This window comes from Danio rerio, chromosome 2, assembly GCF_049306965.1.
Source record: "Danio rerio strain Tuebingen ecotype United States chromosome 2, GRCz12tu, whole genome shotgun sequence".
NCBI lineage: Eukaryota > Metazoa > Chordata > Actinopteri > Cypriniformes > Danionidae > Danio > Danio rerio.
Window position 1 is genome coordinate 44,597,302 of NC_133177.1, and position 27,164 is coordinate 44,624,465.

The following is a 27,164-nucleotide window of genomic DNA, read 5'->3' on the forward strand; positions in this document are numbered from 1 at the left end:
TATGTAACTTAACACTATAAATTGAAATCATGAGAGAATGTTATAAAAACTCTCTCTCAGACTGTGTTTTGGACTAATCATGAAGTCACTTGAAGCAACAACTTGACCTCAAACCTAATAAGACTTGTGGGCAAAAACGGGGTAAGCGTCGCACCTGAAATAAATCACTCAGTTTGCGTACATCACAATTTTATTGTACTGGTTAACGTTATGCTAGATTCATAAAACGATTTTTTACAGCAGCCAAACTATCCCATGCAGTATCCTAAATTGCCTCCAGCACTCATTCCCTAGTCTCAGTCATTACATTATGCCTGTTAATAAAACGTGTTCACTTAAAAGTGTGGGTGAAAACGTGAAGGGATGGTTGTTTGCTGGTTGATAAATCTCTCAGATTACAATTTCAACTTCTCATTCAGACTCTGAGACGGTTAACAGCGAGTACTTAAACAAATATTCTGATGTATGTCATGTATTTAAACGTTAATTTAACAAACATATTTTCAAAAACTTGCGATAAAATTCCGTTGCGGATGCCATCGTGTTATTTTTTACAGTCATTGGTTCAGACGCGGAAAACCGGAAATTAATTCGACGCCTGAACTCAAACCATTATAAGGAAACCCGTTCCCGCCACTGAATAAAATAAACAAACGAAGACAAAATTATAAAGTCAGAATTCTGAGATATAAAGTCGCAATTCTGAGTTATTTAGTCAGAATTTAGTTATAAAGTCAGAATTCTTAATTAACTGGCCATTCTGATGTTTCTTAATCGGAATTCTGACTTTATTATTTTATTTTAATTCATTGGCGGAAACGGGCTTCTATATCGTTGTGTATCAGCGTGTTTCAAACGGGAAATATTGCCCTCAGAAGGGCACTTAAGTGTGAAAAAACTATCATGGCCGCCATTTTAAAGTGTCGTTCTGGTCGTTCTAAAGTGCTCAAAACTGACCGCTTGCGAGCAATAAACACTTCAGCCCTACATTATCTTTTCCCTGCTAAAAAATCCAGCTTAAACCAGCCTAGGCTGGTTGGCTGGTTTTAGCTGGTCGACCAGGCTGGTTTTAGAGGGGTTTTGGCCATTTCCAGGCTGGTTTCCAGCCATTTCCAGCCTGGTCTTAGCTGGTCAGGTTGGGAGATGACCAGCTAAAACCAGCTTGACCAGCCTAGCCAGGCTGGGAGCCCAGTCAAAACCAGCTATGTCCAGCTTATACCAGGCTGGTCAAGCTGGTTTTAGCTGGATTTAGCTGGTCATTTTCCAGCCTGACCAGCTAAGACCAGGCTGGAAATGGCTGGAAACCAGCCTGAAAATGGCCAAAACCCCTCTAAAACCAGCCTGGTCGACCAGCTAAAACCAGCCAACCAGCCTAGGCTGGTTTAAGCTGGATTTTTCAGCAGGGTTAATTAAATTATAAAATACATTTAATAAATAAAAACATTTAAAGTGCATGCACAATCATTCAGTGTATTTGTGAGAGTCAACCAGCAGATAAAAAGTGAGACAAGGCACACCTTGATGATCTTCTCGTTATGCAGAAGTGTGTTCCAAAAAATAACCCTTTTTGACCCCTGCACCCTTCATCCCTTCAAAGCTGTCACTCAGACAGAAGGTAGGCTATAGGGCAGTGAATGAAGCACAGTGTATATTGATTGTACATTTATTCTGTGCATTGTGGAATTGATTGAGGGCACTTCAGAACGTCCGCTATTGTTTTAGACAAATAAATGGCAGCTCCCTTAATTAGTGCATTACTTAAGGTATAGGGGTGATTTTGGATACAGCCCCAGTCTCAGCTACTTCGGTTTAGTTGCCCACAAACAGTATTGCAAAGTTTTAGTTTCACCATTATACTTCAACAGATATAAATAGCAACCATTTTGTATGTTATGTATAAACTTTGTGTCATTTTAACATTAGCTAATATTGATTTGAAGCGAGTTTTGTATCATTAATCCCATTTATGATGATTAGATGATCATAAACAAACTATTTATAAAGTAACCAACCAACGGTTACATAGTGTCGCTTTAAAACACAATTGTGTACAAATTAAGTACTTGGAATCTATTATAGCCCATTTAAAACATTAAACATACTACATCAATAATACTGTGGTAAATTGACATCCTTAATTTTCATAGAAATCCTGATCACCATGAAACCATTAGTTTATGTTGTCTGGCAGTGTTTTGTAAGGGTTGAGGATGCCTTTAGGATCCAGCATGGCTTTAATGCTGCCCATGAGAGCGACTGCCTCTGAGGGTTTACTGTAGTAGATGTAGTTTCTCTTCTTCAGACCGAGCCCATGCTCTGCACTGATGCTGCCTTTCCACTGAGACGTCCACTCATACACATATGGCTCAATGGCAGCCAGCAGAGCAAAGTCTTTAGAGGGGGAAGTGATGTTTAAATGAAGATTTCCATCCCCTGAAACAAAATAAGAAAGCCACATTTGATAACTGGATGGACTGAAATACAATATTCAACATCAATTCCAGCTCCCTACAATTTGACTTTGGATGACTAGTGTCAACTACTGTAGAAAACACACACTCTTACCTGACGTAGAAGAGAAGACTTTGGCAAAACAGAGTTACTTTTACTGTACACAAATTGTCCTTGGAGCTTTGATTACAGTTGGTTCTCATTTCAATTTCTTTTTGGCTTAGTCCCTTTATTAATCAGGGGTCGGCACAGCGGAATTAACTTATCCAGTCATATTATCCAGCTTATCCAGCATATGTTTTACGCAGGCGATGCCACTCCAGCCACAACCCAACAATGGGAAACATCCCTTGCATTCACACACATACACTACGGACAGTTTAGCTTACTCAATTCACCTATAGTGCATGTCTTTGAACTGTGGGGAAAACTGGAGCACTCAGAGGAAACCCACACGAACACCGGGAAAACATGCAAACTCCATACAGAAATGCAAACTGACCGAGCTGGGGCTCGAATCAGCAACCTGCTTACTTTGAGGCGATCGTGCTACCCACTGCTCCACCATGAGTCCAGCAGTTGGTTCTGATTCATGTTTTTGGTTCCTTTTCTGAACGTCTCATGACCGTTGCCATATATGGAGGGTCAGAGAGCTCTTGAATTTCATCTAAATTATCTTAATTTGTGTTCTTATGATGAACAAAGGTCTCAGGGTATTGGAATGAGTAAAAAAAACTTAATTAAAATTTTTGATTGACTTTCTAACAACAGGTTGGCATAGAGAAGCTGGTTATTGTGTATATATATGAGCAATTCCATGCAAATGTCAACCTTGCCCTGAAAAAATTTAAGTTTTCACCAAAATACACAAAAGTTTTTGTGTAGGCTTGTATTTTTACTTTAGAAGTTTTCTTACTTTTATTTACTTTATAAATACTCAAAAATGTCGCTGTCAGTGTTTTTAAACAATAATATTTGATTTACCAAAGTCACATGAATGACAATTTCACATCCGTCACATCCATAACAGAAAGGATGTCACATCCATAACGAAGCATTTACCTCATAAATGCAGAAATATAAAGAAAAGAAAATCCATCATGTTTGTTCAATAACTCTTATCCTTTTGATTAGCATTATTTTCTTTGGGTTGTATAGTTTAATTCACAGAATTTTTACAAAGCATGTTGTATAGTGCAAACTCGCATATAGTCACATTCATAACGCATGCTTATTTTCCTCATTTAAAGTACAAAATATGTTTACATATTGATATTTTTCTGATCCCTTAACTCTGTGGTCATTTGTTTGGACAATATAAACAGATGTTTTAATATAATGTTAACATACTTTGTATGTGAATTTATGTTTTGAGTTTTTACTGCAAATGCATCGCCATCAAATAGTTAGAGCAACTGACTGTACTATTGGTAACCTTGTAACGCCATAACGTTGTCTTAAAACCTTCAATGGGTTATTTTCACAATTTATGATGGCACAGCAGTCAAAATAGCATAAATGAGAAAATAGCGGCAAAAATTCTGAACCAATGGCAAATTCTGGACCTTTATCAATGGGGGATAGGTCTTTCGAACCACTCAAACCCCCTGGCTACAGGGATGTTTATAAATCTGCCATGAAGTCAAGTTAAAACCTAATCGATTCTAAATGAAGACTATCAATGATTTTATTGTTCGACATTTTAAAAACGAATCAGTGCAGACTTTATTATAATCTTAATAGAATAAGAATGCTCATGAAAACGTAATAGCTATCATTACAGTTTTCATACCTAGTGTGAATTGCCCTTACAGAGCAGGTGTCAAACTGAGTTCCTGGAAGCCGAAGCTCTGCACAGTTTAGTTCCAACCCTAATTAACCTAATTAGGTGTTAACCTCTTTAAACACACCTGATCAAACTAATTGAGTCCTTCAGGCTTGTTTGAAACCTACAGGTAAGTGTATTGGGGCAGGGTTGGAAGCGCTTCTGGTAAACTGTATGCTGTTACAAACGGTCTTGTTGCCTTGTTTAAGATCTGTTTTCTTTTTTTATTATTATTATTATCTTCACTACCTGATTGAGATACAATATAAAATAGGTCTCAGATTGTACAAGACGCACTGCATTAAATTTAAATTTTCTGCGTCATGTCTTTAAAATATGAACAATTATTTTACTCCAGTATTTTCATTGGAGTTTCTGCGCAAGCCTGTTGATCCTAATTGCGCATGTATGTAAACGACTTTTCATCTCGTTTCGCACTTGAACAACTAGATAAATGCTTGAGTTTATTCAACTGATTACATTACAAGATTGTTGCTGTAAAAGGAACAGTATAAAATTGAAAAAAAGTCACATTCAGTGTTCACTGAAAGTTTATTGGTGTGGGAAAAACACTTGCTGCATCTACTCTATCAAAATAAAATGAAATGAAATAAATAAATAAATAAATAATGCTGACAGCTGATTGGTCACGCGAGTGTAATGTTCCCTACGCCACTTTTTTTTAAAAACTTTTGTCACTGTTTTTTTTTTTCTGAATGGAGGGACTTTTATTCAAAATTTGTCTATCTCTCTTTTTTAAGCAATACTTCAAAATCTGCATTAATCCTGGATGATATAAACCCTGCTACTGTAATGAAATATCTCTGAATACACTGACTAAATGTTTCAGAAAATTGGGAATGAAAGCCCTGCAGTGGCCAAACCTCTCATTAAAAGACTAGACTAACTTTTGCATGTTGCGTGAACAAGGATCTGCTCCAAAGTTCACTTCAGTGATGAAAGAAAGTCTCATTTATTTGGGTCCGATGGCAAACACATTCATCATCAACTCAAAATAGCCCAGCAATTATTAGATGAGAAAAAGCCAAGCATACCAACGTGTCCATAGCCGACGACATTCTTGGCCATGCCTCCAAGGTGCCTCCTCATATCTTGGACTAAATCATAGATCTTCTCCACAGGAAGGGAGATGTCATATTTGTAAGTGTATCCTTCATGCGTCAGAGCTTCTGTGACTCTCTCCCTCAAAGACCACAATGCCTGTGTGTGAGATGAGAACTTCAGTACCACACAGGAAAAATGGCTTGAATTTAGATCATCAACAAAAGGGAGCAGAGTGCCTTGATTTTTGTTGCCTCTGTCGCAACTGTCCCGTCAGTGACCAGAGATGATGTCATGACTTCTTCAAGGAATTGATGTAGCTTTTCTTCATCATGGGTGGCGTTGGATCCAGCAGTCTCAATGACAATGTAAAAGGGACATTCTGCAACACAAATAATTGTGCTTTGAACACAAATGAGAAATATTTATACATTTGGCAAATGCTTTTGTTCAAGTCAAAGTACACACTTGATAATCTCCCTGTTTTAAACATAAGGACTTGGTGTAGCAAGCACCACACTTAAACTGCACTAATATATTTATATATATATTTAGCATTTTTCTTTATTGGCATAGCTCAATATTAAGGCAAGAAGTGAAGCTTGAGAGACAGAGTGCAGGATTGAGAAAGGATTGTAAGCTGAAACTTGAACACGGGACACCCCAGCGTGCAATGGAGCTACAATATTTAGTTATGTGTACTAAACGAGTTGTGTAATAACATTGAAATGACAAGGAGAAAGTACTGAACTACTGAAGCGTTTTTAATACTTTATATAAAAAGGCTTTTTTGGTGATGGCAGCTTAAAGATGCTTCTCATATGAAGAATGAGGTCACATGGATTGCTCAGGTGTGAGTTTCAACAGAGACTTCAACAGTGTCGAAATCTTGATTGTTTAGTGGGTCTCTTCTATCAAATCTGATCTTTAATTTGTATTCTCTGTTGGATTTATATCAGGTGATTGGCTGGGCCATTCCACAACTTGATTTTCTTTCTCTGAAAGCATTTGAGAGTTTTCTCGGCTGTGTTTTGGATCATTGTCTTGCTGAAATGTCCACTCTGGTTTCATCATTCTGCTAATGTAGATGTTGGACTGAAGCAGCTGATATAAATTTACAATGATGAAGGGCTGAACTACTGAATAACTACTGAAATATTTTAGCTGCTGTCTGGGCATTCACTGCCTTTCTACACCTCCCTTTTTCATGTGATCAAAGCTTTTTCCCTGCGTCATTTCATTTTATTACACATAACTTAATTTGTAAACTAATTAAATTTGTTTTCTTTGCTTATATAGATTTTTTTGGTTGTTACCAACATCAGAAGAAAATTTAAAGACAATGGCACCTTTAGAAATATGTTAAAGAGAAATGGTGATGTTTTCAATATTTATTTTCCCCACAATATATGTAAGCTACATGGAGCTATACTGTAAATTTGTGCACAGCCTGTGAGAATCCTGATACTATCCTCTCTTTTTTTATTACTTAGTTTTTATAGATTTTTTTTTTAGATTTTTATTTTTGCCCTTTTTTGCCTTTATTAGATAGGACAGTATTTAGACAGGAAGTGAAGTTGGAGAAAGAGAGGGGTGTAGGGAAATGTCCCCGAGCCGGGATTCAAACACAGAAAACCCTGACATGCTACTGCACCATATATCGACGAGCTAACCACTAGGCTATTCCGCCAACGTTTTTATTGATTTTTTTATTAACATATAACCAGTGGGAACAAAACAAACAAACAAAAAAAAATAAATACATATACACATAAATATACATATGTATACATACATATATAGGCAAATACATCCATTCCACACATGTATATCTCTATAATAAACATGTATAAAAACATTAAAGTAACCTCATCTAAATAAATGAATAAATGAATAAGTATAAAATAAAATATAATAAAAGACTGATAAACATATTTTCACAATTATGCAAAACCTCTAGAATTATGTAAATGTTCAATTATAAATAATTATGTCGTCGTTAAGGAGAAAGCCAGCCATTACTCCAATTCTTTTCAAAGGCATCTAATTGTAATTGAAGTACATGTGTCATTTTTTTCATTTCCTCAACTTCTTCTATAATTTTAAACCATTCATCTTTAGTTGGTGGCTCTTTTTTATACCATTTCTGGCTTATAGCTTTTTTTTCTTGTCGCCAAAAATATCTTAAATAGATATCTATCTTCCTTTTTAAGATTAATAGGATTATCTCCTAGATAAAGTACTTCAGATGATCTAGGAATAAGGAGATCAAAAATATCATTGATGACGTAGTGCACAATTTCCTTAATATTATTCATTCTTGCCAAAATATATGTGCATGATGTGCCTCTTTTTTACCCACAACAAGGATGTGTAGTCCCTCTTTTTTTCCTCCAACAGGGATGAGTAGTCCCCGATTGAAATGATTAGATTTTTTATCTCACCAAAAATCTAATTAAGTTTTTCCAGCAAAACTCATGCCACATTCTTGAGCTTGTGGAGGTGTGTGGGACAGCACATATTTTAACCCATTGGTCTTGATTCAAAATAATGCCTACTTAATTTTCCCATTTAAATCTTATATAGTCTGTTGAGAGTCCTCTAGAATTACGTACTGCTCTATATAATTTAGAAATAGTTTTAGTAACTTTTCTTGTAGGTCTGTATGAAAATTTGAACAAGCTGATTGTTTCAATCCTCATCCTGTATTTCTTTTATATAATAGTGGTACTAACCTCTCTTATTTAAAAGAAATAATAAAAATAAACAACTAAAATGATCATAACTTGACCATTGGGCTGTTTTGATAATTTATCACTGTCAAATGCAAATTTAGTTTAATTAGATAAGAAAAAGAAACACTGTAAAATAGTACCAAAATATATCGTCAAGCACATTTAAATCATTTTTTTTCTTTTTTCTTTATTCTCTAAAGCACTCGTTTACCAGTCATTCGTCAGCAAAATTATTTATAAAGAACTAAAAATCAATTATGTCAAATTTTTCCCACATTGTGATATTTTATTTTTTAACAATAAAGTAGACAGTTTACTTGCTTTGTTTTCATTTTGTCTATAAAACCCACCTTTGCTAATTTAACTTGATGTGGACACCAGAATGGGACGTCTTGGCTTAACAACATCACAAAATGGTAAAAAAAAATAAAAAGATATGCTATTTCCATAATTCACAACTTCATCCCAAACATCTACATATCAGTAGTAGTATTATATTTACCTGTGATGGGGTTGGTGAGTTTCAGATGCTTCTCCAGAAGGTTCATACAGGAAGCATCTAAAAACTCAAAAGCAGACAGGATCTCTCCCAGCATCCCTCTACAACACTGAAATGTTTCCAGTAGTTGCTGGAAGCTGGAGCACCCTGCAGGACACACGAGGAACTGCGGTGAGCTAATGTAGCCACACATTAAAGACAATTACAACAACATAACAACTTTGTTTATCAGCCTGGTGGGTGAAAGGGGCAGCCAAATGGGTGTGTTTTTTTTTTTTCTCAAAAATTAGACTGTTTTGCAGTTATTCGCTTCGTTTTCTATTTAATCATATGCTTTAAATACTCCATTTAGTGACATTTTAAGCACTATTTTTAGCTGGATACGCTTATCGGAAAGTTATCAAAACCATAGTTTTTGATGTACCAAATATATTTCCTAAAGATTTATAATAAACAGATATGAAAACTTATTTTTTAAAACTTATTTTTAAAATACAAATGTATAACATCATATACAGTTGAAATCAGAATTATTAGCCTCCCTTTAAATTATTTTTCTTTTTTTAATATTTCCCAAACTATTTTTAACAGAGCAAGGAAATTTTCACAGTATGTCTGATAATATTTTTCTTCTGAAGAAAGTCTCATTTGTTTTTAATTTTTTTATACTTTTTTAAGGCCAAAACTATTAGCCCCTTTAAGCTATATATTTTTTGATAATCTACAGAACAAACCATCATTCTACATTAACATGGTCTTTCGAACCACCCGAACCCCCCCGGGCTATGGGCCTGTTTTTAAGTCTTTAAACCTAAATGATTCTGAATGAAGACTATCAATGATTTTATTGTTTGACATTTTAAAAACGAATCAGTGCAGACTTTATAATAATCATCACAGAATACGAATGCTTATGAAAACTTAATAGCTATCATTAATAGCTATACTATTAATACTATCTATACTATGTAATAACTACATATTAATAGCTATACCTGATGTGAATTTTCCTTACAGCACAGGTGTCAAACTGAGTTCCTGGAGGGCCGCAGCTCTGCACAGTTTTATTCCAACCCTAATTAAACACACCTGATCAAACTAATTGAGTCCTTCAGGCTTGTTTGAAACCTACAGGTAAATGTATCAGGGCAGGGTTGGAACTAAACCTGCGGCACCCCAAGAACTGAGTTTGACACCCCTGCCTTACTATGAATATGCTGGTTTTTAAGAGCTATATTTAAGACTTTTTAAGACCGTTTTAATACCACACAGAATGAAATTCATGACCAAATGTAGAGTATAATTTTAAAGTAGCGAATTTGCAAAAAAAAGGACAACTAATGAATTACCATCCAAGCATTTCTTTTATTGGGTTTGGCCTATTTCGTTTTGGGTGACGAATAGCGATAGATTTCAAATCAGACAAAATCTTCTTTATGGGGTCGGTTAGATTGCAATTTTATTATCATTGGTATGCAGACTTCATAATTTGAAGACTAATTAATGCTAATTATCTTATTACTATGGCATTTAAGAAATTTTAAGGATCCACGGATACACTGTCTTAACATCTTAGCAAGTTTGAATTGTGCTTTATTTCTGATGTGTGTTTTACCTAAAAAGGCTACATTGACAGCTTTAGGCTTGCGGGGGCACAGGATGGAAACAGCAGTAATGACTCCTAATGTCCCTTCTGAGCCAATGAAAAGCTGCTTGAGGTCATAACCCGTGTTGTCCTTGCGAAGTGTGGCCAGACAGTTCAAAACACGTCCATCTGCCAAAACCTGCACAAACAAGAAAGATAAGAAATATAACTCAGAGCCATTTAGGGACACTTGGATCCCTTTCATCGGAGATGCTTTATTATCATTTCAGCTCAGTTCTGCCTGTACCCAGAGAAAAATATGTATAATTATAACAAGAAGGTGATTTCTGATGCTTAAAGATTACAGCCTACGAATGAAGCATGAATGTAGATGCAGCATCTAGACGAATCATGTATTTTTTTAGCATCATCATAATAATAGTGGCCAGTGCCAACTTTTAAAGATGACTTTAAATTATTTGAAATAAGACAAAATAAGATCCCAACCCAGAATATACAGCATGAGTTAGCTTTTCGTATACCTATAAAAATCGCTTTTTGGTAGTCCTAGTGAAGTGAAATGGCATACGAATTATGGAAGAACACCAAGGTTAATAAATTAAAAATGAATAAATTTTTTGTGTAAACTATCCTTTTGAAGATTTGCTTAAATAACAGCAAACATAATTTTTGTATTGTCTTCTTTTTCAACAAACTAGACTTTTTCACATTCTATTTCTTTTTAAGTATTCCTTTAAAGATTTGCTAACATAACTAACAAGATTTTGTGTTGTCTTTTATTTATTTTTTTCATTTTCAAGTGAAAATCCCTTTAAAGATTTGCTAAAAAAAAAGCAAACAAGATTTTTGTATAGATTTTATTTATTTTTTTAAAGTAACTATTCATTTAAAGATTGCCTAAAAAGCAAACAATGTTTTTGTATTGTCTTTTTCTTTTTTTAAGTAATTATCCCTTTAAATATTAGCTAAAAAAATAGCAAACAAGATTTTTGTATTGTCTTTATTTATTTATTTAGTTTTTAAGTAACTATTCTTTTAAATATTTGCTAACATAACAACAAACAAGATTTTTGTATAGTCGTTTATTTATTTATTTTTCATTTTGAAATGTAACTATCCCATTAAAGGTTTGCAACATAATAACAAACAATGTATTTGTATTGTCTTTTTTAAGTAACTATCCCTTTAAATGTTTGCTACATAATAACAAACAATATATTTGTATTGCCTTTTTTTCAAGTAACTACACCTTTAAAGATTTGCTAAAATAATAACAAACAAGATTTTTGTATTGTCTTCTTTATTTCTATTCTTTTTTACATAACTATCCATTTAAAGATTAGCTAAAATAAGACAATTTATGTATTGTATTTTATTTATTTTTTCCTTTTTCAAGTAATTATGCCTTTAAAAATTGCTCAAATCATAACAAACAAGATTTTTGTATTTTATTTTTTATTTTTTCAAGTAATTATCCTTTTAAAAATTAGCTAAAATAATACCAAAATGTTTGTATTGTCTTTTTTTAAGCAACAATCCCTTTAAAGATTACCTAAATAACAACAAACAAGACTATTTTCTTAAATTTTTTTAATTTTCATGTAACTATACCTTTAAAGCAATGGTCTCAAACTCAATTCCTGGAGGGCGAAAGCTCTGCATAGTTTAGCTCCAACTCACACCAGTCTCTAGTAGTCTTGAACACCTTGATTAGTTGCACCAGCTTTGTTTGATTAGGGTTGGACCAAAACTGTGCAAAGCTGTGGCCCTCCAGGTCTTGAGCTTGAGACCTGTGCTTTAAAGTTTTTCCAACATAACAACAAACAAGACTTATTATTGTCCCTAAATTGTTTTTAATTAAAAGACAACAAAAGAAGAAAAAAAAACAAGATTAAGCAATGTGAATCCTAGCTGCATAACTGAAAATGTCATGAAAAATTACTAAAATCTCTAAATTCCATATACTTCAAGCTACATAGATTTTATAATCTAGACATTTTCAGTAAAAGCTATTTTTTTTACAATCTTTCTCATGTAAAAAAATGGAGTATCCAAATATTGTTGTGGGTAATGGAATATGACAAGAAAACTGCTCATAAATAACATATAGATAAATGTGTGTCAATTTACTCGCCATTTACTCAAATTGGTCCAAGTCTGTATACATTTTTTTTCGGTTTAAGATATTTTAAAGAATGTTGCTAACTAAACAGTTGATGTTACCACTGACTTCTATAGTCGAAAAAAGCAATGACAGTCAATGCTTAACATCACTTTTCTGGCTATCAGCACTCTTCCAAATATCTTCTGTGTTCAACTGAAGAAAAAACTGAAGTAATTTTTCGTGTGAATCTCCTAGATGTAAATGTGCTCACCACTTCCAGGCCCAGAACCGTCCCTCTAAGTGAGCCGTAGCGCAGAAGTCTGAGACCACCTGCATTAGTAGACACATTCCCTCCAATATGACAGCTTCCCTTTGCTCCGAGATCCAGCGGCATGATGAAGTCTCTCTCCTCTAGATAGTGAGACAGGTTTTCCAACACACAGCCTGCCTGACAAGTGAGGATACCTGAAAGTCAAACCAACCTTAATAAGAAATGTATTAAGGTGACACATTACAGACAATAACACTTTCCTGATAGATTTTGGAGCTTTTCGTAAAGTCTTTTTTAGTAAAATGTACAGAAATCACTCAGTACACACTTTTAAGTATTTATTTACATGCACTTTTTAAATATGTGTCAGTGCTTTTGCAGTCAACTTTAAAGTTTTCTTCATATCTGTATTCTGGAAAAAAAATCTTGCTTTCATTATTTTCTAAATTACAGACCGATAAAAATTCCCAAAATCCCCTTGGTAAAAATTTCATCCCCTCTAACAAGTCAAAAATTATTATTATCATTATTATTATTATTTGCTTTTTCTAATGTTAAGATAGGGCTGCACAGTAGCTCAGTGGTTAGCACTGATGCCTCACAGCAAGACGGTCACTGGTTCGAGTTCTGGCTGAGCCAGTTGGCATTTCTGTGTGGAGTTTGCATGTTCTCCCTATGTTCACTTTATTTATTTAGTTTTCAAGTAACTATTCTTTTAAATATTTGCTAACATAACAACAAACAAAATTTTTGTATAGTCGTTTATTTATTTATTTTTCATTTTGAAAAGTAACTATCCCATTAAAGGTTTGCAACATAATAACAAACAATGTATTTGTATTGTCTTTTTTAAGTAACTATTCCTTTAAATGTTTTCGTAAAGTCTTTTTTAGTAAAATGTACAGAAATCACTCAGTACACACTTTTAAGTATTTATTTACATGCACTTTTTAAATATGTGTCAGTGCTTTTGCAGTCAACTTTAAAGTTTTCTTCATATCTGTATTCTGGAAAAAAAATCTTGCTTTCATTATTTTCTAAATTACAGATTGATAAAAATTCTCAAAATCCCCTTGGTAAAAATTTCATCCCCTCTAACAAGTCAAAAATTATTATTATCATTATTATTATTATTTGCTTTTTCTAATGTTAAGATAGGGCTGCACAGTAGCTCAGTGGTTAGCACTGATGCCTCACAGCAAGACGGTCACTGGTTCGAGTTCTGGCTGAGCCAGTTGGCATTTCTGTGTGGAGTTTGCATGTTCTCCCTATGTTCACATGGGTTTCCTCTGGGTGCTCCGGTTTCCCCCAACGTCCAAAGACATGTGCTATAAGTGAATTGGATTAATTAAATTGGCCGTAGTATGTGTGAAATGAATGTGTGATTTTTTGGGTGTTTCCCAGTACTGGGTTGTGGCTGGAAGGGCATCCGCTACATAAAACATATGACGGAATAGTTGGCGGTTCATTCCTTTGTGGTGACTCCTGAAATAGAAACTAAGCAGAAGGAAAATAAATGAATAAATGAATGAATGGTGTTAAGATTTTTGTGCTTTAAATGTATGCAAATTATCCCAAATTTATGGTATTATAATACCTCCTTCGAATATTTGAGTATAACATTTTTAAAAACTTAGAAAATATAAACACAGAAAATAAAATCAGCTAATGAATTGAAGTATGGTGAAAACTATTCATTTTTTTACCTTAAAAATGTGCTTATTTTTATTTAAAGTGGCCATAAAATCAAAACTGACTACTTATTTTTATAGGCATACAGTAGTGCTTGTTATACATAAAGAATGTGTACACTTCACTATTTCCTAAAAATTAATTTGCCATCAGAATCTTTAAATATCATCAAATATCCTAACCTTCCCTCCCCCTTAAAACAACTTTTCTTCACTTCTGGTCACATGAAATGCCTTTAGATTGGGGCAATGAGGGAGTGTCTTGTGTCCACTCATCAATCTTCCTTTATTTTGTTAGCAGCGCCCATCTTTCAACAATCCAATCGGTTCTCAAAGAACAAAATCAAGCACCGCCTGACATTTTTTCTCATTTCTTTTCATGATATTTCTAGTGGATTTACATCCCAGCAGTGGATAAATGAACATCTTAACTTCCATGTCAAGGCAACTTAAATTTTTTTTCACAATGACTAATCTCACCTGCTTTACGCAAAGTCATGACAGATAATGAGGTGATCTAGCAAAACTAGGCTGTAGGTGTATATGCACACCTGAGATATTGTCGAAGGCGAAGACTTGGTTCATTAGAGAAGTGGAAAGGATGATCTCATCAAACACAGGCACACTTCCTCCCACCAGACCTGTGTTTCCTCCCTGCGGACACACTGCCAGATTTCGCTCATTACAGTACCTGAGGAGACACAACAGAAGAGCTGACAAAACAACCCAAATACAGCTGTAATGCAGCATCATTCTGGAAAACTGACCTGAGAATCTGAGAGACCTCTTCTGTTGTTTTGGGTCTCAGGAGAACATCACTACTACCTGACAGAAAAAAAACATCACCATTCATTAAAATGTCATGACTTTTTAATCATTTATGTTTAATATAACACTCAAACATAATGCTTTTTTTCCTAATTAGAATTAAATAGATTTAAACTATTTACTTTATCTTATATATACAGTAGAGAGAAGTATATTTTTATTTACATTTTGGTATTTCATTTGTTTTAATTTTTTTTTTAATTTAAGATTTTTCAATATATGTTTTGCAGAACAACCCCTTCCTCAACAATTGAACCCCTTACAGATGAGGGAATACATAAAAAAATATAATAAAATTATTTTAAAAATCTATTCAAAGAAAAAAAAAATAAATAAATAAATAAATAAAAGGTACAGCCATCATAATTACTTTTTAGGGGATACATTTGTACATCAAGTTACATTGTGTTACATTGTAGTTACCTCACATGACAGTGGTGATAGGTAAAGTAACCTCTAAATATACATATCTAAATATGTCATAATACTTTTCCACCTCTTCAGAAAAATATTAGTCTTCATTTTTAGACAGGCAGTCATTTTTTCCATTATATAGACCTGTTTAAGTCTCTGAATCCACTGAGCCACCTTTGAAGAACCTTCTTCCATTTAAAGTACTGTGATTATTTCTTTGCAACCAATAATATTATTCTTAGGACAAATCTTGTTTGTTCATTAAACATTTTCTTTCAGTGCTCCCAGTAAGCACACAACTGGATCGAGGGGTATTTCTATATCTAGTATCTTATCTATTACTTTTTTTACCATTTTTCCAAAATTCTTGAATCTTAGGACAGTCCCATAAAATGTGAGTATGATCTTTAATTTTACCACATTTTCTCCAACACAAAGAAACAGATGGTCCCTTTACATATGTAGAAATCACAAAAGGAGTAAAAAAGTAACTCATTTTTACTTCCCAATCAAATTCTTTCCATAATTGACTGTTATTTTCAACTCAATCAAGACCTCATCCTCAATTAGGGTATTTAGTTCTAGTTCCTGTTTTCCTTTAACATGATCTGTATTTTCTATAGTTACTAAACTTTTGTATAAATGACAGGTGTTTTAGTTGGAATATTTTTTTCTGCAATATTCTTCTCAAGTATTCTTCTTTTTAATATGGCTCTTGCATGACTAGAGCTTTTTCTTTATGGTTTGTAATGAAGAACCTGTGCATATCTATAGATGAAAAAATTAATTGTTCTTGGATTTGTGAGAATGATTTAATTCCTTTTCCGATAAATAACTGATTTATTGTTATAAGACCTTTATCTGACCATATTTGAAATCCACCATCCCATACAGATGGGAGAAACTCAATGTTTCCTACTGTAAGCATAGCCCTGGATAAAGATTCTGGACCTCCGAACATTTCTTTAATTTTATTCCAAATTTTTAAAATATGTTTTATCCACTGGTTATCAATTTTATTTTTGGGGCCTGTTTTACATTTATAAAAGGTAGAACAGACAATGATTTCTCTTTTATTGTGCTTTGTTCTATTTCAACCCATCCTGATTCTTTATTATTTCTAATCAAAGCTACTATTGCAGTTAATTGAGCTGCCCAGTAGTAATATTTTAGATTTGGTAAGCCTAAACCTTCTTTATCCTTTGATAAAAATCAATGATTTATAATTTATCCTAGCTTACCTTTTCTGCCTTATGGATTTTCCTAATATTTTATCTAACAAATTAAATTGTGAGACAGGCACATTTACTAGGAGAGACTTGGTAAGTCTGGATATGTTCATTCTTATTACCTCAATTCTAGCCAGTAATGAGAAATGATGAAGCTTCCATTTTTTAAATCATTTTTATTTGTTTTATTAGATTTGAATAATTTGCCTCAAAAAGCTGGTTTGGTTTGGGAGTAAGAATAATACCCAGGTATCTAAATCCTTTTTTTAAACAATAAACAAAACCTGTTCATTCAGCTAAGGAGGCCAATCCCCAGAAACCAGCATTGTTTCAGATTTATTATAATTTAAGTATTTCAAATAAAATTATATATGTAGAAAGCACATTAAACGCAAAATATTTTAACTTTGCAAAGTATAATGTTTCAAATCACTTGTGAAAATGTGGATAAATCAATATTACATTTTTTTTCAGCAAAAAGTGTATACATATTTACAAAAAAAAAAAAAAAACAATGTTATTGTAATCTGACCTCTTGTCCACTTCTACTTGAAGTGAAAATATATAAAGACACCTTTTTGTAATACTTATTGGTGGCAAATAAGTAGTATTAAAATAAATAAATAAATAAATAAATTACAGTATAAAGATTTTAAATAAAAATTAGCATTTTGGGGCTTTATTGTGATCCTTAAAGTTTTTTATTTATTATGGTTTCAATCTGTTCTGTATTGCATTTTTTATATAAATTATTGTTACACTGAATGTTTAGTGTCTTCTACTAACTATGTTAAACTTGTACTGTAGTCATTAATTTTGCTCAGAAAAAAAAATATATATAAATATAATTATTTTATATATAACACTTATTTAGACAGGTAAAACATATAAATCTTTAATATTCCTCTTTAGCGAATGGAAATCTAGTTTACCTTGTACAGTCTTAAGCCAGTCTACATTACTGGACTTCAGCAGGTCTGGATCAGTGATGGTTCTTCCAGGCAGTAGCGCTCTGAAGAAGGACAGATCCTCCTGTGTGACCCTGGAGAAGGGTAAGCGTGGAGGAGCAGCACTGGGGTTGGCTGGATTGGCTCCCAGCTGTCTGCTGTTGTGCACACCACGATGCTGAGTCCAGTGCACTATCAGAGCCCTGTCTGGGGTCTCTCGGGCAGTGACTGCAATGCTGTACTGAGGACAGACTGACCACATATAGCTGGACCTCAGAGAGAGTCGTGTGCACTTCTGAAACAGCCCCATATCTGTGCTGGAGAGAGTAAAGTACTTACTTTCCTAATGGAAAATACTGTGCTTACTTGTACTGTAGTCATTAATTTTTGCTCAGAAAAAAATATATATAAATATAATAATTTTATATATAACACTTATTTAGACTGGTAAAACATATAAATCTTTAATATTCCTCTGTTATATTACTGTGCATAATATAACAGAAATAGACAGATAATATTATGATTTACATTAACTTGAGTATTATTTAGTCAGGGATGGTAAGAAATGACAGACCTTTAAATATATCACAACGATAGACAGACAGACAGATATTAACTTTAATTTTCAGTCAGGGTGCTAATGAATCTTTTTACAGCATTTAGTGATGTAGGTTAATGTCAACAAAACATTAGACAGACATACAGGCAGATAGATAGATAGATAGATAGATAGATAGATAGATAGATAGATAGATAGATAGATAGATAGATAGATAGATAGATAGATAGATAGATAGATAGATAGATAGATAGAGACAGACAAGTTATACTGCTGAAGTGATTTGACTTACTAACAACAAATGTTTGTAACATTTGTCGACAATTTACTGCCGACATTATATGATTTTATGTCGACATTTTGCATCATATGATTAACGTGAGCAGTTTAGAAACATCCAGCTTTAGTCATTCGCATTTGACATTCGCTACAATTCAAAATGTTAACGTGCATATCAGGTAGGAGACCTACTGTGTCCGATGTGAAGAGAGCTTCAGCTGATATCACATTATATTATAAAAGTACTGGTTCTTCTTACAGTCTACCCTCCACATTAGATATTTCAAATGTTATGATTAACTTCCTCGTGACCTTTTGAGTTTTTTTCATTAGGCTTGCGGGATGAAACAGCGCTCCCTATCTGCCAGGAGCTCTTTTTAGGCGTATTCATGCATTACTATTTTATATTGACTTCTACCACCAGTATAATAAAACTCTAGTAATTCATAAAAGGCAATGTCTTGACTCACTTAAAAAAAAGACAAAAACAACAAGTGATTGACTGCTTATTTTATTGACAATGTACTGTTACAATTCAGAAAAAGGTGTTATATGATATTTATGCCTTTTACAAGCCATAATTAAACTATAATTGGTAGTAAAGGTCATTCTGAATGATTACAAAACCTAAAGTAGCAATATTATGTTCATAGTGGATCAGCACACGATTCAGATCCCCAGGTACCAGAAAAACAATGTTTTATCAGATTTACTCAATCATTAATGATTCAACTTACAATCTGGACATCAGTTTTATTTGCAAGTAACTCCTAAAGGGTTCAAATTAAAATGTAATCACCTTTAAGTGGTTCCAAACATTTCTGAGTTTCTTTCTTTAAATACCAAAAGAAAATATTTTGAAGAAACCTGAAAACCTGTAACCATTGATTTCTATAAATACTATGGAAGTCAATGGTTACAGGTTTCCAGCTTTCTCCAAAACATATTCTTTTTTTGTTAAGCCGAAGAAAGAAACTCAGAAACATTCAAAATAAGTAAAGAGTGACTAAATGATGACTGAATTTAGATTTTCACACGAACGGTCCCTCAGTTCTCAGCTGAATCAACACACATATATGATTCTTATTTCAGTCTCTTGTGCTGATTTGATATCAGAGTAGTTGGTGTTTACTGATGATGAAGAATTGACTAGAACATGACTTGAGCTCTGAAATGGGTCTGTTTGGTGGCATTATTGCCCATGCCCGTCCTCAGCATCCACTTGGACTTCATCCTCTGTACATACTGCATGTCCTTCTGCTGCTGGCTCACGAAACCCTTACCTGAAGAAGATACATTTTAAACAGTCAGTGGTGCGCAAAGATAAACACTTGAATGACCTACATAACATCTACAACAACAAATGTTGGATAAATCTTTTCTGTAAAATAACTTACCGAAGTCTCCTGTCCACCCGAGGGCTTTGTACTGTTTGAGGACTCGACCAACAGCCTTCTGGTTATGTGCTGGAACCAATGCCCTCTGAACACCAAACCTCTGCTTGTAGTATCTCATTAGAGAACGATGGCCAATTTTAGCCCCTGTAACAAAGCAAAGGCTTTAATCAGATGAGTTCTTCAGCAATGTTTCTCACGTGTTTACTTTGTTATATAATATTATCATATTCATCTACATTCACTCTCAGCAGCATGGACGGCGTCTGAGTTTATTATCAACGTAACATTGCAGTTATTTCTAATATTTGTTTTTTACTTTGAAGCAAAGAACATGTTCAGTCTGCTGTGCGATGTGTGCATAATAACATGTAAATTAAATAACATAAGGATCACAGAGTAATGTGTTAAATACCAGAGGGCAAAGTGAGCTCCAGCGTCTCATCGTCAAACTCTACAGTCTTGTCATCAGGCAGTTCACCATCCTTCATCTCCACATCAACTCCATCTTTAGCATCAGGATAACTGCTCCTGTTTATTTATAGGGAAAATCATTTTTACTCACATTCAAAATAAAACATTCTATAAAACTTAATTTTATTCTTAATCATAAAACAAAATGTCTTATAAAAAAATTAAAAGTTAAATTTTACAATGCAATGGAGTTCGTGACTGTCTTAGAAAATATACAGTGCATCCGTAAAGAATTCATAGTGCTTCACTTTTCCCACATTTTTTCTGTTACAGCCTTTTTCCAAAATGGATTAAATTCATTTATTTCCTCAAAATTCTACACACAATACCCCATAATGACAATATGGAAAAAGAGTTTTAAATTGTTGCAAATTTATTAAAAATAACAACCTGAAAAAAATCAGATGTACATAAGTATTCACAGCCTTTGCTCAATACTTTGTTGATGCACCTTTTGCAGCGATTACAGCCTCAAGTCTTTTTGAATATGATGCCACAAGCTTGGCACACCTGTCTTTGGGAATTTTTGCTCATTCCTCTTTGCTGTACCTCTCAAGCTCTATCAGGTTGGACGGAAAGCGACAGTGTACAGCCCTTTTCAGATCTCTCCAGAGATGTTCAATAGGATTTAGGTCTGGGCTCTGGCTGGGCCACACAAGGACATTCACCGAGTTGTTGTAAAGCCACTCCATTGATATTTTGGTGGTATGTATGTATCATGTATACATTGATATTCCATCCTGACTAGTCTTCCAGTTCCTGCTGCTTAACAACATCCCCACAGCATGATGCTGCCACCACCATGCTTCACTATAGGGATGGTATTAGCCTGGTGATGAGCGAAGCCTAGTTTTCTACAAACGTAACGCCTGGCATTCACTCCGAAGAGTTAAATTTTAGTCTCATCAGACCAGAGAATTTTGTTTCTTATGGTCTGAGAGTCCTTCAGATGTCTTTTGGCAAATTCCAGGCGGGGAGTGGCTTGCGTCTGGCCACTCTACCATACAGGCCTGATTGGTAGATTTCTGCACAGATGGTTGTCCTTCTGTAAGGTTCATACGGGTGTATGAATTTTTCAAATCATTCCCAGTCAACTAAATTTATCACAGGTGAACTTCAATTAAGCTGCTGAAACATTTCAAAACCATCAGTGGAAACAGAATGTACCTGAGCTCAATTTAGAGCTTCACGGCAAAGGCTGTGAATACTTCTCTACAACGTGGTTTTTCAGGTTTTTTATTTTTAATAAGTTTGCAACCATTTAAAAAAAAAAAAACTTTTTAAAATTGTCATCATGGGGTCTTGTCTGTTGAATGTGGAGGAAATAAATTATTGAATCCATTTTGGAATAAGGCTGGAACATAACAATTTGTGGAAAAAGTGAAGCGCTATGAATACTTTCTGGATACATTAAATAAATGATCCACTGGTTGTTGGTTCTATTCTAATGTTAGTTTTTTTAAAATCAGAAGTTATGATATTTTAATAATAGTAAAAAAATTAAATAAACCCGCAAATAGATAAATCATTTGCAATTAGAAATTAGACTGGGTAAATTTCCATTTCCACACAAACTATGAGTAATTAATAAATACTATACACTATTTTTTTACAGCATTTCTTAATATTTATTAATGCCAATTTATATATATTTGTTAATAAAAGCTTGTTAAAATCAGTTTCTAAGCTTAATTTACTTTATTTTGAAATAATAAAAAGGCATTTAAAATACATACAATTAATGGTAAGCAAAAATTATTATTGAAGTAAATGCCTTCCTTACTGCAATGTCTTCTTTGCGATTGAATAAACATTAAAAAATATAACTTTATAGTTACCATACTTATTTTGATGTGCAGTTTTTTTTATCAGAAATTATGTAATACTCAACAACAGTCCCAAAACAAAATATGTTTAAAAAAATGTTAACAATTGTTTGTGTACCTGAAATCATAGAAATCGGCAAACTCAAGTGCAGCGTCTCCATCTGTGAAGAGTTTGCAGTGACTCTTGTCGGTCATGTGTGCCTGAACCGCTTCTGTAGAGTAGAATGACTTCCCTTTTTCATTGCACCATAAGCACACCTTCCCAACGCCAACTTTCTCTCCTACAGAAAAAAACACAGATTAATGACAGAAACATTTATTAAAAAACAAATTCTAACAAAGATAAACTCAGTTCTCACTTACCCAGGTATGACATCAGTCCTCTCAGGTCCACCAGATACTCAATGTCTGGGATGAAGAAGCTGTGTGTTTTGGTCATGTGTGTTACGTTTCGACTGAGTGAGTGTGAATGATGTCCGCAGAACAGACAGTCTGTCACTGGGATTGAACCGGGGGCAAGAGCTGCCCCAGATGTAGAGTCCTGCTCCATCTCCTCTTCCTCTTCATCGTCATCATCCATTTCTTCATCCTCATCAACATCTTCCCAATCTGAGAAGAAAAAAAATGGTTCTCAATAACAGATTTGACAGTTATGAATCAAATTTAATAAACTATAGAACTGCTCTAAAAAACAGTAGCATCATTATTCAGTTCAGTTTAATGTTGAATAATTAGTTCAGTTTAATAAAATGCTTCATTTCAGTTCAGATCAAAGTTTTCCTCAAAGAAAAAGATTCTTAGCAGTAGGCACATTTCTTAATATACTGCTTTATATACCACAGAATATTTTAAAATAGTTTCTAAATATTTAACTATAAAATTAGCTAAGGTTTTAATTTAATTTTTGAATTTTGTTTTGCACAATTAATTTTAATGTTGATTCACCCGTCAAACATCATTAGGGAAATGGTTTGAACTTAGTAAAATAACCATTAGAGTTCAATTTGGGACAACACTACATACATATACAATGCTGTTGAGTGAGTAAGAGCATAGTGTGCCATTTAAGACGCAGCTTATGAGTTTAATTTTTTCCATTAAACACAGAAAAAAAATTCTTTAAAGAATTTTAGAAAGCAGTAGTTACTGACATCCACAGTAGAAAATACTACATTAGTCAGTTGGCTACCTTGTTCCAACATTCCTCAAAATTAATTTTTTATGTGTGTTCAACTCAAACAGGTTTGAAACAGTGACTGAAAGTACAAGTTTAGGGTAAACTATCCCTTTAAATGACAATAATACAAAATATCTGTTTTCTTTAGTTTTAAACCAAACCAATGAGACCAAAAAACAACAACAGTAGCACTTTGTATTTTATTGTAATCACCAGGCCTACCACGATAAAGATTTTTTTTAGTTGTGTGATATATTGGCACAGAAATTATTGCAAGGATAAGCAATCAAAGTGAGATTATTATATGCCATTGATTATACAACACCATAACAAAGCAAGTGAAACACTTTCACACAACAAAACACTTCTATCCCAAAGGTTCTTAAGATTCGGTAATCTAATGTAAAAATGTATATGTCCTATTATATATAGGCATGGGACGATAACCGTTTTCAAGGTATATGGCGATTTGAAAAAGTCAAGGTTTTAAAACCATCAAAATTTTCTGCTATACCTTTCCTAAGCTATGTGTCCGATTTTTTATTCACACACATCTAAAGTCATCTTAATGCGAGCGCTTTAATGGTCAAATAAATGCAAATTGTGTCAAAACACGGTGTTCAGTGATTATTCATATTAACCCTCATTTATGTAATAAACAAACGAGATGAGAATCAAAAGACATGTGAAAGTGAAACCATAAATCAGAAGTGTACTGCTCTTAAAGTGACAGCGCGCAAAATTCCTGCTAACGACCGTTTTTATCATTATTACTCAAACAACAAAAGGACAAAATCCCTCACTTCTCTTGACTGAAGGACTTTGAGCTAAAGATTTTCTTACAGTAAAGATGCTTAAAGCAGTTTGTTTCATGTTTTTAGTGTATTGTATTTAATTCCTTATTTACAGGGAGGAAAATAACTGTATATATACATTTTCCCCCAATCTCTGTTTAACGGAAAGGTAGTTTTTTTAACCCATTTCTAAATATAATAGATTTAATAACTCATTTATAATAACTGATTTCTTTTATCTTTGCAATGATGACAGTAAGTAATATTTCATTATTAAGCATTCAGCTTAAAGTGCAATTTAAAGACTTAATTAGGCAAGTCATTGTAAAACAGTGGCATCTTTTGTAGACAATCAAAAAATATATTGCTTAAGGGGGCTAATAATATTGACCTTAAAATAGGTTTCAAAATATTTAAACCTGCTTTTTTTAAGTCTTTCTCCAGAAGAAAAAATCTTAAGAGGAAATACTGCGAAAAAATCCTGAATCTGTTGAACATTGTTTGGAAAATATATGTAAAAAAATTCCCATGAGGGCTAATATTTTTGACTTCAACTGTATATAGTTTTGAATAATCGTGATTATGATTTTTCCCATAATCGAGCAGCCTTAATATTGACACACCAAAAGTTATTGAGTTCATATCAAAGTATTGCACAAGAAGTCAATATATTGATTATTGTGACAAGCCTAGTAATTACTCATACCCTCCTCCTCCTCTTCTTCTTCTTCACCCTCCTCTTTTGCGATCTTCTTGGCCTGCTGCTCAAACCACTGCAGCCGAGGTGGTTTGTCTGGCCGCTCTCTGACCTGCTTTTCTGTGGGTGTGGCTTTGGAAGGGGTGTGTCTTTGCTGCTCTTTAACTGCTTTTTGAATCGCCTCATTCTGTGCATCTTTATCTAGTCCCGCCCCTTTCTCCAGATTCTTCTCGTTCATTCGCTGCACAGTCTCCTGGGCGGTGGCCAGGGCTTTCTTCTCCGCCTGCTGGTGCTTGTTGGACTGGATGTGGTTTGTGTAGGCATTGTCGGTGGAGAACTTTTTGTTGCAGGTGGCGCAGTAGGCCACGTCATGTCCCCCACCCTGACTCTGTTGCTCGGCCGCTGCCCGCTGCGCCAGCACTCGCTCCTGAAAGTTTTCTGCAGTGACCGGAGGCATGTCAGCAACCTTCCTCTTCAGATTGTAGCGATGCCAGTCGGTTTTATAATGCGCCCGCTGGACCTCCCCATCAGAAAACTGCACACGGCAGCTTATGCAAGTGTATGACATGACTGCAGGAAGAAAATAAAATCAGTGACAAATTCATTTTAAACATTATGATCATTTAAAATGAAAGGTCAAACTTGTGTTTTTATCTATGGGTGCATTTTAAGCTTGGATAATTGTTCTCTTAGTAAAATTTAAAAATCTTGGAAAATGAGTTAGGGCTATGTTTTGAGAAAGAATGGTGGCTTGGTTTGCTACAGAGAATAAGTCCTAGTACAATTTGTGCTCGCCTTAGCCTGATATAATTTAAGGTATTTCATAGGATCCATTTCTCAAAAACCAGGCTATCTGAAAATTTTCCTAATACTGACAACAGATGTGACAGATGTCATGCACCAAGATGTAATTTTACAAGTTGTATGTTCTTTATGTGCCCTCTGTTACAGAATTATTGGAAAAATTATTTTATGCCCAAGGTGAGATGTAGTTATTTTAAAAATAAAAGTGTGTGGTGCAGAGAGCCACATTTTAGTCAATGTGCGTTTTAATTTCAGTTGTTCAGCGCTGATGTTCAATAAATAATCATAGGTAGTATATAGTGTGTGTTTACTTCAAGTATTTTTTATATAAGCAAACCCTACATTCAAAAATTTCTCACTTGTAATATGTGAACATATTTACTGTACAAAACCTGTAAGTGAACTATGAGGGCAAAAACAAGATAATAAATAAAACAATCATTCATTAATCGTAATAGAGTTAAAAAATTAAATTAATTGAGATTTTGATTTTAGGCCAAATCACCCAGCCTTACTAATTACTCACTTCTAAATAATGGTTTATTTAATATAAAGTATGTATACTTTGTTTTTAATGTCAAAGCACATTTTAGATTTAGATTTTTTTAAAAGGTTAAGTGAAAAATAAAGAGATTATGTTTCAAATTTAACAACTGTCTGAGAGCCCATTTTTGTGTTCATTTGCTGATATTTTGTTTGCCGCTCAGTCGCACCTGTTGTTCTTAATAATTTCATACATGAGTGTGTTTTCTATACTAAAACACAGTTACTATAATTACTCTGCATGGAAAAAACCAGAAAGAAGGTTTTGACAAATTGGTCAATTCGAGGTAAAACTTCTTTGCAAATCTGTAAAATTGATGAATGATTAAAAAAAGCCCTTAAGCTCATGTCTTTTTTGGACTTTTAGAAGCTAATTTAATTTTCAAAGCCCCTTAATTATTTAAATTTTTTATTTTATTTACAAATTATTTAAAAACTGTTCTTTTTTTATTACTCCATCCTGAGATGACAGTATGTAATATTGGAAGTATGTACCATTTTGTTTCTACGTTCAGATTGATACAATTTAAAACGTCATGGTCAATTCACCACATTGACATTGCCTTGTTTTAACTAACCGTCGTGAGAACTTTTTCCATTCTATTTTACTTTAAATGAGAGACTAAAACGACAAATAAAAGCATGGCGTTTACGCTTGTAAAATTAACGTTATATAGCGACAGTCAAGCGGTGTGTCGTCAGATCTGTCATTTTGTGCACTAACGTTACAGAACAATGTAACAACCGAACCAGGTAAGACGTCAAGAAAAATAAGTGTTAAATATAATTTTCACATATTAGAAAGTGCAATCTTACTTTGATTATTCGATTTCCTGTAGTGGAAGTTTACAGGTCCACAACAGCGATGAAAACACGAGGATGGTGAAACAACCTTTGAACCCGAACACACAAAATCTCACAGATGCAGCGCCACCCTGAGGGGTGGAGAACA

General features: G+C 33.9%; 2 protein-coding genes across 4 annotated transcripts; both read right to left on the reverse strand.

Annotated features, from left to right (window-relative positions):
* Positions 1–1,433: 1,433 nt before the first annotated feature.
* Positions 1,434–18,801, reverse strand: d2hgdh (D-2-hydroxyglutarate dehydrogenase). 3 transcript variants are annotated; one of them, XM_073919622.1, is made up of 10 exons: positions 18,696–18,801; positions 17,648–17,914; positions 15,012–15,069; positions 14,796–14,935; positions 12,554–12,747; positions 10,188–10,356; positions 8,576–8,719; positions 5,578–5,720; positions 5,332–5,497; positions 1,434–2,433 (listed from the first exon to the last, which is right to left on the reverse strand). In XM_073919622.1, exons 4-10 carry the CDS (start codon positions 14,827–14,829, stop codon positions 2,171–2,173), a joined length of 1,113 nt encoding a protein of 370 aa, XP_073775723.1. In that variant the 5' UTR covers positions 14,830–14,935; positions 15,012–15,069; positions 17,648–17,914; positions 18,696–18,801; the 3' UTR covers positions 1,434–2,170.
* A 197-nt stretch (positions 18,802–18,998) lies between these two features.
* On the reverse strand, positions 18,999–27,108 carry znf622 (zinc finger protein 622). Its single transcript, XM_017352038.4, has 7 exons — positions 27,029–27,108; positions 24,875–25,435; positions 22,561–22,806; positions 22,316–22,478; positions 20,313–20,428; positions 19,901–20,044; positions 18,999–19,786 (listed from the first exon to the last, which is right to left on the reverse strand). Exons 2-7 carry the CDS (start codon positions 25,431–25,433, stop codon positions 19,653–19,655), a joined length of 1,362 nt encoding a protein of 453 aa, XP_017207527.2. The 5' UTR covers positions 25,434–25,435; positions 27,029–27,108; the 3' UTR covers positions 18,999–19,652.
* Positions 27,109–27,164: the final 56 nt, after the last annotated feature.

Coding starts and splice junctions, on each gene's coding strand:
- znf622 (XM_017352038.4), bottom strand. CDS start 25,433: ATGTCATACACTTGCATAAGCTGCCGTGTGCAGTTTTCTGATGGGGAG. Junction 22,479..22,560: donor AGGACTGATGTCATACCTGG/GTAAGTGAGAAC, acceptor TTTTTTCTGTAG/GAGAGAAAGTTGGCGTTGGG. Junction 20,045..20,312: donor GGAGCTCACTTTGCCCTCTG/GTATTTAACACA, acceptor GCTTTGTTACAG/GGGCTAAAATTGGCCATCGT.
- d2hgdh (XM_005168417.6), bottom strand. CDS start 17,972: ATGGGGCTGTTTCAGAAGTGCACACGACTCTCTCTGAGGTCCAGCTAT. Junction 12,748..14,795: donor CGCCTTCGACAATATCTCAG/GTGTGCATATAC, acceptor TTTGACTTTCAG/GTATCCTCACTTGTCAGGCA. Junction 5,498..5,577: donor CAGAGGCAACAAAAATCAAG/GCACTCTGCTCC, acceptor TCTCACACACAG/GCATTGTGGTCTTTGAGGGA.